Source organism: Pomacea canaliculata, linkage group LG9 (assembly GCF_003073045.1).
Source record: "Pomacea canaliculata isolate SZHN2017 linkage group LG9, ASM307304v1, whole genome shotgun sequence".
NCBI classification, from domain to species: domain Eukaryota; kingdom Metazoa; phylum Mollusca; class Gastropoda; order Architaenioglossa; family Ampullariidae; genus Pomacea; species Pomacea canaliculata.
This window is the reverse complement of record NC_037598.1, coordinates 10,408,766-10,424,937: the sequence shown is the minus strand read 5'-3', so window position 1 is coordinate 10,424,937 and position 16,172 is coordinate 10,408,766. Positions and strand designations below refer to the sequence as shown.

The following is a 16,172-nucleotide window of genomic DNA, read 5'->3' as shown; positions in this document are numbered from 1 at the left end:
CTTTTATTTACTTTATTCTACGCTAGCAGCCTGTTCGCGTGCGAGTATGTCTGGCTTCATCCTTGTGACTTCCGGTCTGTTACAATGGCGCCGAATTGCCAAATGCCAGACACATTCCCGCCGCTCTAAGAATGGTGCCTCCATATGTCCAGACTGCAAAGACATCAAACGATAACATCGACTTCCACACACACACACACAGTGTGCAAAGAAATCATCGGGTTTAACCATCAGGACTAATTAAGCGTGGGCTGGACTTTCTAACCTGAAAGAAGTGACAGTTATTTTTTAGAAGGTTGGATGACGAGCGAAGGCAAGAAGTGGCACTACTTTGTCTTTGGTGTTCACTCGCATTCTGAGAACAAGTGTGTTCACTCGCATATTCATGCGTAGGCTGGAATTACTTCGTACAAAAATAAAGTGCGTGTCATTCAGAACAGGTCAAGCCAAAGTGGTTTCTGCGCTCTGAGCAATAACACAGACATAAAGCTGAGATTGAAGAAAACATCCCCATTAACGAGCAACCATTATTTTCCAATGCTACTTATTTAAGAAAAATTGGCTTCACTGATATTCCGAATGATCTCATTGAAATGACTTGCAACAATCTATACATGCGTTTGTATATGTGTATGGGGGGGGGGGGGTGAGGCAGATGTGGGGCGAGACAGTTGCTCGTGTTGTTTGTTTTGCTCACTCAACTGCGTTCTTCTGAACACCACGTTTTTTGCTCATGGGAAGTAGTAAAGGGAGGAATGAAGCACTGGGTGCTGTTTCTCCCATTCCTGTTGTTAACCCCGCTACCATGCGAATCAAGAAAAAAGACCTGCAAAACAAGGCCGCTACCCTCTCTCTCTCTGTGTCAGTCAGCAGCTGCTACCAAGATGAATGAGAGTGGTACGGTATCTCACTCTGTATACTCGAGGCTAACTGTTCTGTCTTCCAAAGCTGCATCTGTTTTAGAAGAAAAAAAAACCTACTTCGCTGACACCAAGAGCAACATGCGACGTTACATGGACGCAATCCTCTGAAATAACAACAAATAGATAAAACTGTGTAAGTCATAAAAAATACTAACACACTAACGGTGCCGCAGTTTCTTAAGAGTTCGTTCTTATTATTGCTGCTGTTTGAAAACTAGAAATGACAACTGCATAGATATATATGCAGGCCTTCATTCACTAATTGTAATACAGTTAAAAAAAGCTTTTTTGCCAATACCGAGAAAGGTATCAAAAAAAAAAAAAAAGGACGACGACAAAAGAAGATGAAATAGGAAAAACAGCAGTAGACGAAGAAAGAAAGGAAAACCGTCAAATGCATCACGTTATAAATCCATTAAGAGATGGTAGCGACATTTATGAGGCAAGGAAACAGGAAACAAGCCTTCTGTGGCAATCGCACAGGAGTCAGCAGGTGCTTCGAAATAAACAAGACTAACAGTCGGGCACTGTACTGTATCAGGGAGGCACACGTCGAGGGCACTGTTCCCCCTTTATCTTCCAACTCGGCGTCTCAACTTCCGGGATCCTTCTATCAGCATCTGCTTCCCTTTCATAGTTTAAATTTTTTTTAACCTCCCTGCTGCTCATCAGTTTGTAACCTTCGACCTTTTTGACACGCGGCTGTTCCGGGAATAAATAAAGTTATTTCGTGACTGTCTATGACGTCAGCATCATGGCGCACAGATAGAGCGGCGGCGTCTCGGGCTTATCCTGGCCCAGCATGCTACTGCGTCTGGCGCTTGTAGAACAATAACCGTCTCAGCAGGATGTGTGTGTGTGTGGGGGGGATAGGGAGGCAATAAAGGCGGTGTAGTGACTAAATTTGACTTCAGGGGTCGCTCGCTGTCTGCTACCCGTGACAAGAGGGCATTTTCTCCGTTTCTGGAATTCATTCTTCTCGGCGTTGGCGCCAACCGTCAGAAATGGCGGCCGCCGTTCAGATCAACACGTGGAACTTCCTGTGGCCATAGTCCATTCTTTGTTTTCCTTTACTAACAGACAACTAATGTCTTGCTTAAAAGCTTCTCCTCTGTTGCTGACAAGCGTTGATGGTTTATCCTATATCTGTTCTGTCGGCTTCCATATAGATGGTGGAGACTCATCGCCTTTTTCTATCCCATACAACCTCTTCCCGTCCATAAAATGTCGTATCCTCTATTTGTTCAGATGTTAATCTACAAGGCCTGACTAGAACCTGTATTTTCCTCGTTTAAAGACATTCCATGCGGTGCAAGAATTCACTGAAAAGGCTGTGAGCTCTGGCCGCTAGCATGTACATCAGCGATGGCATCGTTTTTACAACAGCTTTGTCGCCAAGACTCAAAAGGAACCAACCATTCTTTTTTCTTTGTGCGTGCCCGCGCACGCGAGAGGGGTTGGTGGGTGATATGGGAGAACATTTTAACCTGAGGGCTTTGAAAGACTGCAATCTGCAACAATTTTTCAATTCTTTGTACATTCTTAACGGGAAGACCATATCTTTGAACAAGATAAAGCAAGTTCAACCTTCTAGAACTCTGGAGAATGGCATCCCTCTGGTAAAATGTTTGCCGCGGGACCGATGTCACTCCTTGCAAGATATTTGTTCTGAAAAATATGACAAGACTGCAAAGTCTTTGAAGTGTTAAAAATAAAGTGGAAAAAAAACCTCAATGGTTCGTATTACTGTCGAGGCCTTTTTCTCTTTTTTCCTGACTGGTATCCCAGTCCCAATATAGCCCTCAGCAGAAAACTCCAGCTCAACCCCTCCTCTTCTCAACACACATACACTTCATGTCAAAGACATTTGCATGCAACACCAAAGTATTTTTCTTAGTGCTTTTAATTGTTGTTTTTATGTTTGGCATCTACCTATCTGTCTCATGAGATGTGCTAATTTGATGGCTAAATGAATGATATAGTTGACAGTCTGAAAGTATTAACATTTTACTAATTTAAAAAACAGTTTCTGGCGGTGCGATCCATCAAAAAATGCACGAATTCCCTCGTGAGGTCATGATCACTTGCACTCGGGAAGAATTCAGTCCATGCCTGCAACTCATATAGACCCCTCGGCAGTAAATTAGTCATGATATAATCTTCATAATGTTTCATGCTGGCAGGCTCTACGGTTATTTTTTCCTCTTTCGGAGGCAAGCTGGGAGCTGGCTGTTTCTTGTTGCACCGCCAATTCATTCTCTACGGATCACAAGGGGGTAGTAATTCACTATTATGATGCAGCTGGGGTTACTGAAGTCGGAATGGCAGATGCGTCAGCAACATCTACCTAAATATTTCTTCTTTCTATTTTCATCTTGATAATACTTTGTCACAAAGAAGTCTATCATTCCAGACAGAGATAATTCTTAGTCCCATGTCTTTCGACCAATCGTCGTGTGGGTTTTAAAGTAACTTTTAAAAAAGTTTATATTTTCTTATGAGTGCAATAATGTGTTTTCTAGTGGTCGTCTGCGGTAATCACCGATCAAAAGGTCGGGACTTTCAATTCTCTCTCATGTTCCTTGTAGACCACTGTGTCTGCGATTTGAAAACCACTTTCCTGAGCTGGCCATTTTGTTAAGGCGTGGCTAAGTGTGACGACAACTGTATTTGACATCACTGCTGCGACACAATAATGACGTAACAGCAGCATTACGTCACTTGATTAAAAAAGGAGAGCGTGACATCGTCAAACCATCCAATCAGCAGACAGGATTAAAGGCCGGACATCCAAGCACATTGTGCCATTCAGTCAGGCACTCCTGCAGATTATCCTCCTACGTCGATGGCGGGATGGCGCGGGGCAGATCCGTAAACAGCAGGATGCGATATTGTAATGAATGCAGCCCGCAGCACCAGTCTGATGGAAGCACGTGACTGCGCGAAAGCGATATCCGCGACAGGATGCGAGATGGGAGGATGGCCAACTGTAGACTAAATTCCCCACCCATGTCCACTGCCTACCCCCCAACCTCCAGAACCTCACCCCGTAGTACGCATTACTGTAAATGTTGACGTTGGTCGTCCGCCAAAAGGGAGATCTTCAGACACCCGAGTCATGATGTCAGACGTGGTCGATGGCTGCGGTCGATGAATGACACAGTATCACGAGATGGCCGAGCGAGCGCGCTAACACGCTTTGTACAAGAGTGCAGGCCATGAAAGCCACGACAAACGCCATGACGCTGCCCTCCGCCGCCATGTCTGATGACATCATTTCTGTCGCGGAGACTACGCATGCGCATAGGGTGCTGACCGGTAGGTCAACGGACGGCGCTGCGCCGGTCGGAAAGCGACAAGAGACTTGCTAACCAGGTGACAGCACAAATCCCCCGATTTTGGTCTGATTTTATGAGCGGTTACCGGCATGATGACAAATAATCCGCGCAGCTATTTCCATAAAACAGAAAGATATACAGAAGCATAAAATGTTACAATAAAAGAGAGACAAAAATTTCTTTATTCAATCCCATGCCTGACGGGACGTAAGTAACTTGCGTGTTCAAACATCTATGTGACTAATCTAAGTATATGTATAACTGAAGGGAAACGACAATGAGAAACTTGTGTACAAAAACACAGGATGGCATATGTTCTAGCTGTTGCATATTTCAACTGACAAAGAGAAGTAACTCAATATATACATGACCAAGGGGAGGTAAGCAACAGAAACAGCATTTTCGGGTAAAAGAAAAACACATCGACCACTCAATCCGATTCCTCTTTGGTGTTAAAAAACCCACAGTGCTGGAATGGCATGTGCAAACAGCTAGATTCCGCAGCTTAACGCAGAAGAGCGAGGTGTATACATGACTGGAGGGAGGTCGACAGTGAGGAAAAAAGTATACCAAGGCCAATTTGTCAGCTTGATCTTGGGTATAAAAATACAGTGCTGGCATGACATATACAAATTGCTACATTTTGCAACAACAAAAATAAATAACAGAGATAATTTTATAAGTAACTGAAGGGCGGTAAACAACAGAAATTGGCCAAAAATGTATCACTCAATCCACGCGCTTGCTTTGCGATGTAAAAACACAGTTCTAGAGAGATATACACAAACAGCATTTTACAGTTCAGCCACAAAAACTAAGAATATACATGAGACAAGATAGGTGGGGATTATCACAAACCCTGGCTGTCTTCTGTATACTGAACATCAGTCTAAACCCGCTATCTCCCTAGCCCGCCTCCTGCCAAACTGCAAGGACCCCTACCCCACCCGACGGTTACCATTCTTTACAGCATTCATGTTGGCATTCTTACAACTGCACTTGTGTTCGACTTGTTTACAAGTGTATCACACAACAAATGAAGATAGAAACAAAGTAATTCTTTCAAACAATGATACAAGTGAAGCTCTGTTTTTTTTGGTTTAAACAATTTCGGTTTTGAAAATGCAAACATACAGATGGTAAAACATTTTTCGTTTATCAGTGTCCTGTGTGGTTTTGTTATCTAACGTATATTGCTACCTTGCTGAAATTCCTGCAGCGGCAGGATCGTAACTACTGCTATAGATGATATAATGCCATGTCCTTCATGATGAGGGTTGGTTACACTTGTCACGGCTGTTTAGGAAATGTGTAATTTATCCCATAAAATACAAGGCTTCCGTAGCAATTTTCGATTCACCAATAACTGTGATGTCTGACGGCTGCTGTCTTGTAACTGAACTACTCCTGTCAACATTCACTTCTCTACTTTGTGCAGAATGAATGTCTGAAAAAACACACACGCATTCTCTTTTCATCCCTTGGTGAATAACAATGTACTTTATCGTACATGACATCGGGGATTACTTCCGTTCAATAAAATTTCCTAATTTTGACAATATTAGAGTTGTTTATCTGATCAGCTTCTGATTAAGCGTCTGACGGATTTTTTGCAGTTGCAGACTTCACTGTCACAGCTGCACCTCGGGGAGAACAGTGTGATGACAACCGCCATGCACAAGTGTCAAGAAAACAAACAAACAAACAAACAAAAAAAAAACCCACCCAGTTATCACGTGACTTTAAAGCTGTCGACATACAGGGTTATAAATATACAGCACGTCACCAAACAGGGTGACGTGTGCACCCAGCGGCACGAGGCGGCTGGCTCCGAGGGGATTAGGCGAGCATCAACACGTCAGGTATATTAATCCCACACCCCAAACTCCAGCACTAAAAGAATTATAGTAATGTGTGCCTGGCTTATCACCTCATCAATATTAAAAACATGGTTTATTATGGCATGGGAAGGTTCCCGCTGTTTTAGATTGGAATGAACATGTTGACAGAAAACCTTCGAGTTTACACAAGTTTAATACGAATGGCGACTACTTGGACAACGCACGCGAAAGCGAAAACTTTGAGACTAGTTGAGATGTCTCGTTGAACTGTACAGATTTGATTCTGAGCATGTATTGAACACATTTCGTGAAACAGCAGTTCTAGTTAAGATTTGTAAATAAACAAGATAGTTTTGATAGCAAAAACCACGCTAAGTACAGATAAATTATGAAATATTTTACCGTCTTTATGTTAGCTTCTCCTAACCGAGTTTGTTGTAACCAGCGGCACAGCTCTAGATGAAGCACTGTAAATTTCACTCAAACACCGCAAACGTTCGCCTTGGTGGCTCCCCACTCCTCCTTGTCTCCCCCCCCCCCATACACACAGCCACCACACACCTATGCTTGTCTCGCTTCCTCACAACTCACTGTAGTGTAATACTAGTGTAAGCGATCTTTACCCCCTCGCTCACTCGAGCCTTCATGTGCACGTGCTGTTGTATTTCACAGCGAGGACGAGGCTTCCTGTCTGGTGTTGCTGAGCCAACTCGAGAGCACGTGCAAAGTCTTTGACTGACGTCACTAGCTGTGGAGATCAGTGACAAAGTTACTGGCTCCTGAACAAGCACAAGATGAACACGAACTAACCCTGAACGGAAGTGTATTTTGTTCAAGAATTGTCTAAACCGTTGATAACAAATACGAAAGGTTTACAATCACTCAGGAAGCTAGACAATGTATAAACAATTTACATGCCGCACAAATGCCGTTGTATATCGGATGCACACACGTTGCCATTTCTCCACCTTCCTCTCTCCCAAATGGTGAAACAGCAATGCTGGACCTACATCTTGTGTTCTTTTCTATGGGCTTCCAGAAGATGTCCAATGGCGAGGGCTCGCCTGCAATACGGGTACCATGCAGATCGCAAAGTCTCGGGCTCTTTTTATTTCTCACAGGCGAGTCTCCTAGGCCTCTGGTAGTTAGTCCGTTGGACTGTGAAACAGAAGGCTGCGGAGAGAAGTCTGCTAGGGTCTAATACCCTTCCCCAGCCCACCCAGAAACTGTTAGCAAAAATGAGTACATGATTGTCGGGGGTAGCAAATGGAGGTGGAATGCCCCTACCCTAACTAGGCTATGAGGCTCTTGACTCTATAACTCTCACTGAGTGCATGACAACTTTCTAAGCCAGGCCTGCAAAGAGTTAAGTCCGCACATTCCGATTTCCTTCCCTTTCATTAACCCTTTCCCGCGAGACTCTTACTAGGTCTAACAGTTTCTATCAGACCAGCCAGCCAGCCAACCAGCCACTTAATTAACGTGCCAGACCAATATACACGAGAGAATGGGGAAAGGTTTCAATTGATTCAGACATCCGTTCACAAGTTAGACAAACACAAGCTAGCACCGACATCGTTTGGTTAAGCTCGTCTGGCAGAGAAACACAGAAGTCGGCGAGGTACTTGATACGCTTCTACAATTCTCTATCAACCTCCATCTTACATGGAAGCCCTCGTCCTACTAGGCTGACTTCACATCACTTGAGAACATGGAACGTCTGAGACCTCACATCCGCGACACCAAACCACCAAAAAAAGATTTAATGAACAAGAACCATTGGGAGGAAGCACGAGGGAGGTGGTGGCATCAATTGAGAGAGTTGTCTTCCCCGACAGGCCTCTGGGAGCCTGACCGGCGTGATGATGTCACGTGTTTGGCCAACGACTCTGGAGATTTCCTACCCTCCTCCTCCCTGTGATCGATTGAAAGCAGACTAGCTAGTCTCGCGCGAGACTTCGTTCTTCAATGAAAGCACATCTGACAGCCGGAGGATGGAGGAGGGTTAGAAGGTATGGGAAGAGCACTGATGGCAAGAAGAACGAGTCAGCTGCAAAATGACTCCGTCCAATGTGTCGATTAGGATCAAGTTCAATCTGCTTCCTCCAAACCAACGAGAATTTAAGAATGAGGTCTGTAAACATTATGTCTACAAAAAATCCTTATCCGTAGGGGACACAAACATTCACAAACAGACGGGGGAAAGATATACATATATAGGTTCCCACACACAAATGTTATAAGCTTGTTGTCATGGTACTGTGAAAAGTAGAAGTACAAATGCGATCCAAATAAAAAAATGACTCCAGTGCAAATGAATCTGTTATGAACATCAAATATGTTTAAAAAAACTGATTGGGGGGAGGGGGAGGTACCCCGAGACAGTAAGCAAGACTACATATCACGGCAAGGCATCCAGCCCTATAAACAGATGAGTCATGAAAAGAAAAAACAGCGTGCCCGAGACGAGAGCCGAACCCAGGACATCCAACTGTCACTGTATTGGTGTAAAAATAATTTGATATCAATGCAGGAACACACCAACTTAACAGATACAGAGGTATTGGTCCAGAAATAGGCTGGCTGACATTCCGGAAAAGTGGCGAGAAACTGTTGAAAAGAGATGGTAGTGGGAGCGAATGATGCGATGGAGTAACGGTTTACTTCCGGCGAAACAGCAAGGGATATTTCGAAAAGAATCTTAGCTCACAAAGCAAGATCCACTTAATTTTTCTTCACGGAAGTTCGTTCACGCAGACCTCGTCCGTCACACTGGCGTCTTGATATTATTTTAGCTTCCCCCAGCTCCCGCAAAAAAATCCCCCAAAACCTTCCCTCCCCCAAAGCACACAACCCGTTGAATGTGCATTTTGCCGCAAATTGCATGTTTCCGTTACGGGAAAAAGACGGAAGCGGAAGTGGCTGTTTGCCCATGTACCCCTTGTCCCTCATCATACTCCTGTCTGGGGTAAAAATAAAAAGCGTCTGTGAAACAGATATTCATCAGGAAGGTACCTACCACATGCGGCAAAAGCCTTTCTATTCTCGCTGTCCTGATACCGTGGGCGATATGCGATACCAGTCAAGTTGTCTTTCAGGTGTCAGTTATCACTGATAAGCTGGTAATATCTATGTGGCGCCCCAGCCCGCCAGAGCTTGCGCAGAGAAAAACGGAACCAGTGAGCCACGGACAAAATAAAGTGCTTCAGCGCCATCTGGTACAGCGAATGCTTTGAATCTTCAAACCCAGCGTAACGCTTTCTTTATCCTCCCCCACACATCACCACCACCACCACCACCTTCATGACCCTTCATCCATTTTGTTTGCGTTACCTTCCCTGTACCTGACCTGGAAGGAGACGATCTATGAATAGAAAGAGCTCCCACGGTGTTTCAGTCCCAGAAAGGGAGAGCTGAAGATCCTCTGACTTTGCATATTCCATTCGCCGAGTGTCTAGAATGCTGGAGACGTTCTCACTAACGGGTACGATACCCGTATGACTCGGTGTGCTTCTCCCCTACCCAAGGGGATCCAGGTATTGACCAAGTATGTGAGATGGGCGCCGCCCTCACAAAAATACTGGCTCCGAGAAATGCGGTCTTCAACATGTCAGTCCTCCACGACTAAAAGGTTACAGGACGACACTATTTTTACCGCCATTACCTTTTTCCACCTGTATCTGCTATCTACCTGTCGGATACATTTAGTCTGAGCAGGTATATCTAAAAAATTACAGTAGCGGGTGTTGAAATTGGAAAAAAGTTTTATTTTCAACAGACGGTGCCGTAAGGAAAAATGGATCCCCACGGGCATGCTTTAATTCTTTTCCCTAAATGTTCGGCCAAAGTGATTTGACAACTCCTTGTAAGTCTACAAAACTTCAATGTAAGTAAAACACACGTGTAAACTTCCAAGCTGGTTTTGGCACCAGTTTTGCTACAAAAACCAGTCGGCAAATGCAGGTAAACAATACTTTTTTATATATATTAAACACTGCGAAGAGGCTTTGGAAAGCAGACAAATGCCAAAAGTAGCTGGTAACAGCCTTGAAAAAGAGGAAATCATCTGCTCCTAGTCCGGCCCCGCCACAACAGTCGTCAAGCCCCCGACTAATGGATCGTGATGGCCTTGGTGAACCCATCTTCTCTACCCCCATCTGAGGTCAACTTACATGACGTCACCACTCCATCTTTTACCGCCAGTTAACCCCCACACTCAGTCCCGGAGGGCTGTAACTATGAAAAAAAAAAACAGGGTGTGTGTGTATGACAAAATTAAGGGTCAGAAAGGAATCCCCACACATTTGTTTCGCAGTTTAACACGATGTGGGCTCGGCGCCAGTGCGCAGGCGTGCCGGGTGGTTGTTTTAACACCGTTTGGCACTGAAACTCTTCGTCATCCCTGCTGGTCGTGCACGATAATGTTTGGCACTAACACTCCAGTCATCCCTCTAGCCTCACGCGATAGCTCAACTGTAATACCTCCACCATCTCTGTAATCGCTGCAGTGGCATTTCTGTGCTGCCAACAGCGAGCTTCCAGCGACCCTTTTTTTTGGAAGGGTGGGAACAATATTTTTCCGCTGCAGCCGCTGACACATGTATAAACAGCACATCCTACCGTGGCACAAATTCCAACGCCCTAAACCTCTTTCGGCAGCTCTACATAATGAGTCGGCTGACCTTTCAGGGTTTACAAGATTTCGCACGAGTACAAAGAACAGGGGGCCACCCCTTTATACGCCAACGCAGAAAACTACAGTGATACCTGGTATCCTGGGTGTGAAACACGGAGCACAGGTGAAAGGGAGTGAACTATGGCTCTGCAATATGAGCAGTTAAGACTCAAAGAAGGTACCTACCATGACTATAGTCGTCTGGTAAGTGCACAGGCCTAGCCTGGCATGGTGACAACTACTGTGGAACATGAAAGTAGTGTAGATAGGTTTAATTACATGATGACTGTACATGCTGGGAAAAGTTCCACGAGAGGCGCTGTGAGAAGGGCATGCTTTTGTGAAATTTATTTCCTGTGTAGCTTTTTTTCTGACTGAGTGCGTAACCTGACAAATAAGCCGAAACAAAACCCCATAATTATCTTATTATTCCCCATTTTAATCATTGCCATCAACCTTTCCGGCTTCTATCGGGGATAAGGCAGGAGATGCTGGACACAGTTATGGGATGAACTCATTAAAAAAAAAAAGAAGATATGTTCAGGTCCCACGTACATTATGGTTCAGAGGTAAATTCGGAACAGGTTTGGTGTTCCACTCAATACAATCTTCCTCTCTCGCTCGCTAACAGGTCTGGCAGAGAGGCTTCCAGGTCAAGCTGTAATTCTCGTCTATGTTGCTGACAAACAGGTGCTCCCCAGGGACCTGTGTCGACATGAAGATCAAAGCAGCAAACCGAAGTGCCTCTAATTAAGACTTGAATCACAAGTCCTTGGAGACAAAACGAAGCGGCCAATGTTTGAGCTTTGTGTCCTCTTTTCTCGATTGGCACTTAAAGCTTTGTGCTGATCTTGCATAAACATGCAAATGAGGGGAACAAATTGTGTCTGATGGACATTCTGCAACCTTGTAAGTTGTAGGCTCAGACCAGAGAACAGTGCTGTACTCACTCGCCAGGGGCCGCAATTATGAGGCGAGGTAAAACGTTGCCCAGAGAAAAGAAGGGAAACCAAGATGCGAAGCGGTGAGCAGACCTCGCAAATACTCGATTCACCCTCGGACATCTTTGCCCCCGCTTTATAACAACCACCACCCACTTCTGCGGTATCTGGACAACCCTTTATAACCACGAAACCTGTCCTTCAGTCCCCACTTTGCCTCAAGGGCAACAATTTACTCTTGCTTCATGCTGCAGCCCTTCTTGATGTCCATCAAGTACTTGTCGTTGGGAGGAAAGTGCTTTCGAATTATTTCGGGAGGAGGAAGTTAGAGGAAACATTACTCGAAGGAAACCTCCGACGGTTGACCCTACTAACAGGTACCAATGAACTGTTTAGTTTTTGAAAAGGAGAGACAGCTGAAGAAGACGGTCGAGGTGTTCTCCAAGTCATGATGAGCCACTTAAGCTTATCTGCCCCTACCGGAAGCAGTATGAGAAATTTATAAAAATAAATCTGGGTAACTGGAAAATATTGAAGAAGTAAACGAATGGAATGTTTCGCTCATAAACAAGTAGTTCTCAGCCATGCACGGCTAATCCAAAAGCACATATTTACTGTGTCGAAGTTCTTGAGTCAGGCTGCAGACTTTTCACAGCATCCCAACCGCCCCACCCCGTTCTCTATCTACCCACGCGCTTCCTCCAGTCGGCATCTACCTTCACACCTCCCGGGCTATGTTGATTTATTTACGTACAACCGCACTAACAGTTTCACATTACTTTGTATAAACTTTCATCTGACGAAGGTTTTCCAAACTGCTGGTTACAGTTACCCCCGACTGCTTATCTCCCACAAGAAGGTTGCAAGACCTTTCCATTTCCTTACTGCCATTCTGCGAGCGTATGTGAAACACGGCATGCTGGGTGTTACGAAATTGAGTATTTTTAGTTTGACCAGGCCTTGGCAGGAAGTGGCGATGTCAAGGCCAGGGCGTACTGCGTCTTAATTTTTTAATATATTTTTTTTTATTTTGCATTTTTAGCATTTTTGAAGGGATCTATAAAAAGCTGGGGTAGACCTAGGTGGTCGTTATTCGATTTTTCTGAGTTGTTAGTAGTACTCTGTGTGAGTTAGAAGTAGTACTCTGTGTGAGTTGGAAGTAAGATGATATAAGTAGCCTGTGTGGCAGTCCGCTGATTATGTGATTATAACGTTGAGTTGTTGAACATTGAAATAATACTGAGAAATATTACAGTGTGAGCCGCTGTATACGTGTTCTATCTTCTGTTCAACGGATGACTGAAGTGACTTTGTACAGGAAAGTGTGACACCGCAGATTTTCAGATCTTTAAACGAGCCAAGTTACCGCTACGGTCGTAACATCTGGGGGCCTGTCCGGGGATCTGCACCGTCATCGTTTCTGTTGCAAAGAAGCTGCTGTAGAAAGGACAAGAGAACTGTGAGTGAATCTTTTTGAGTTGAGTGTACAGCCATGGAAGTCACGAAGGAGCTCGTGAAGTTAGGCAAAGAATTAGGCCTGGAGAGAGAAGAGTTAAAAGAGTTTGTAGAACAGAAGGAGAGGGAAAGAGAGCAGAAAGAAAGAGAACAAAGAGAGAGGGAGAGAGAAGAAAGAGCTGCAGAGCGAGAGCTACGGAAATTACAACTGGAACATGAAGAGAGAGAAAGACAACGCGTGCATGAATTAGAGATGGCGCGTCTGAGGCCAGCAGTCACCATGTCGGAGGTGTCTGTGAAGTGTGAGAGGCCAAAGTTGCCGAAATTTGTTGACGGAAAAGACAGTATGGACAGTTATTTACAACGGTTCGAGCGCCATGCTGAGCTGTCTAGTTGGCCACGAAGTGAGTGGGCGGTGTCGCTCAGTGCGTTACTGTCGGGGCATGCACTGGACATTTATTCACGCATGCCGACACAAGCGGTTCAAGACTATTATCAGTTGAAGCAAGCGTTGTTGAGTGGATATGACTTCACGGAGAACGGCTTTAGGCGACGTTTCCGTGCAAGTAAACCAGAGAAAGGGGAGAGCCCCGAGCAGTTTACAGAAAGGTTAAGAGCATACCTTTATAGATGGATTGAGGCAGCGGGGCAAAAGACGGACTTCGACGGTCTGTTGTATATAGTACTGAAAGAGCAGTTCATCGAAGCCTGCCCCAAAGACTTGGCAGTCTTCTTACAGCAGCAAGAAGACCAGAGCCTAAAAGCATTGTCAAATGCTGCGACAAGATACCTGCAGTCGCAAGGCAGAGAGTTCACAGGCAGGTTCAGAGGGTCCCTGTCTGCAGCCGACACGGCCCAGAACACCACATCTGCCCAGCGCAGCCAAGGTTACGATCGGCATCAAGGCAACGAGCTGCGGTGTTATTCCTGCGGTGGAAAGGGTCACAAAGCCATGGCGTGCCCGAGCAACTCGATGAGACATTCAACCAGCCGCCAAACATTGGAGGGAAACACACGACGGACTCCGCAACCGTCGAATCGTCATCCTGTGATGTCAGCAAACGTGGCCATTTGTGAGGGAGATGGCCAAGGGCCAAGCTATGAAGGCCGACGACAACACACGATCGCTACTGACAGCACGACCCAGAACGAGCGGCACACTCCAGTGGTAGACTGTGCGTTTGCCGTGAGAACTACCGGCGACATTGGTAATATGCCGGTGTCACGCGGACAGGTGGGAGGTAACAACGTCACCGTGCTGAGGGACACTGGGTGTTCTGGAGTCGTCATCCGGAAAGACCTTGTGTTAGAAGGCCAGTTCACGGGTAACAGCTCGAGGCTCAGATGCTGCCACGGGCATACTCAGGATGTGCCGACTGCTGATGTTGAAATATCGTCGCCGTATTTCAGTGGCCAGGTGAATGCAGTATGCCTCGATAACCCGCCATATGATCTGATCATCGGCAACATTGAAGGCGCTAGAGCCGCTGATGACCCCGACCCAGAGTGGGAACACACATGTGCTGTAATGACTAGAGCACAGGCGGCCCAAGAAAAAGTAAAAACCCAAGCTTTAGCTGTCATACCGAACGTGAGAATGCCTGACATTGATAAAGAAGAACTCATTCGGATGCAGCGAGATGACCCGACACTGGATCAATGTCGCAAGCAGGTCGCCAAGTACACAGAAGATGACGAAAAGATCAGGTTTGAGGAGAAAGGAGGGGTGTTGTACCGCATATTCCGCCAGCGAAACTTCCATAATGGGCAGCCGGTCCGCCAAGTGCTAGTCCCAGCTCCCTTACGGCGGTCAGTGATGGACGTCGCACATTCATCCATCATGGGTGGTCATTTAGGTGTCAGGAAGACTTTGGACAGAGTCACTGCAGCCTTTTACTGGCCTGGCATCTCCGGGGATGTAACCCGCTTTTGCCAGTCTTGCGATGCCTGTCAGAAAACGGTGCATAAAGGCAAGGTGGCTAAAGTACCTTTACAGAAGATGCCGCTGATTGATATGCCTTTTAAGCGGGTAGCGGTAGACCTCATAGGTGAGATTAAGCCCGCCAGCGAGTCAGGACATAGGTATATCCTGACGCTAGTTGACTACGCAACCAGGTACCCAGAAGCGGTCCCTCTGAAGAAGATCGATACTGAGACCGTCGCTGAAGCCTTGATTGGAATATTCAGCCGCCTTGGAGTGCCAGAAGAAATACTTAGCGATTTGGGACCGCAGTTTGTGTCTGAATGCATGAAAGAGGTCTCCAGGCTCCTCAGCATTCGCCAGATTACCACCACCCCATACCACCCGATGTGTAATGGACTTGTCGAGAGATTCAACGGTACCCTTAAGGCCATGCTAAGAAAACTGTGCCGCGACCAGCCTAGACAGTGGGACCGATACGTCAACGCACTGCTGTTCGCTTATCGGGAGGTCACCCAAGAGGCTACGGTTTTTCACCTTTTGAACTGTTATTTGGACGAACCATACGAGGTCCCATGCACATTTTGAAGGAGCTATGGACCAAGGAGGTCAACGAACCCGAAATTCGGAACAGCTATCAGTATGTATTCGAGCTGCGGGAAAGGTTGGAAGAAACCTTACAGCTAGCGATGACTGAACTAGAGAAGGCTCAAGGAAAAGCCAAGCATTTCTATGATCGGAAGACGAAGAACAGAACGTTCAAGCCCGGCGACAGAGTCCTAGTGTTACTACCCTCAGACCACAATAAACTGATTATGCAATGGAAAGGTCCGTTTACAGTGCGAAACGTCAAGGGCCTGAACGACTACGTCGTGTTTATAAAAAGAAAAGAGAAGGTGTTCCACGCCAATCTGCTCAAGCGGTACATAGAGAGAGATCCAGATAGAGCGGCTGAAAACATTACCGAGATAGCAATCGCTTCGATTGCTAATGGGCCGCCAAGCTTGAGCAATTCGGCATCATGTCAAGTGGCCACCATCACGAGCGATGAAGATGGGTGTGTCGAGGACGGGGGTGA

At 45.8% G+C, this 16,172-nt stretch overlaps 1 protein-coding gene across 1 annotated transcript; it reads left to right on the top strand.

The window, feature by feature from the left end:
• The first annotated feature begins 13,426 nt into the window (after positions 1–13,426).
• On the top strand, positions 13,427–15,682 carry LOC112572144. Its single transcript, XM_025251698.1, has one exon. The coding sequence runs from the start codon at positions 13,427–13,429 to the stop codon at positions 15,680–15,682; it is 2,256 nt and encodes a 751-aa protein (XP_025107483.1).
• The last annotated feature ends 490 nt before the right edge of the window (positions 15,683–16,172 follow it).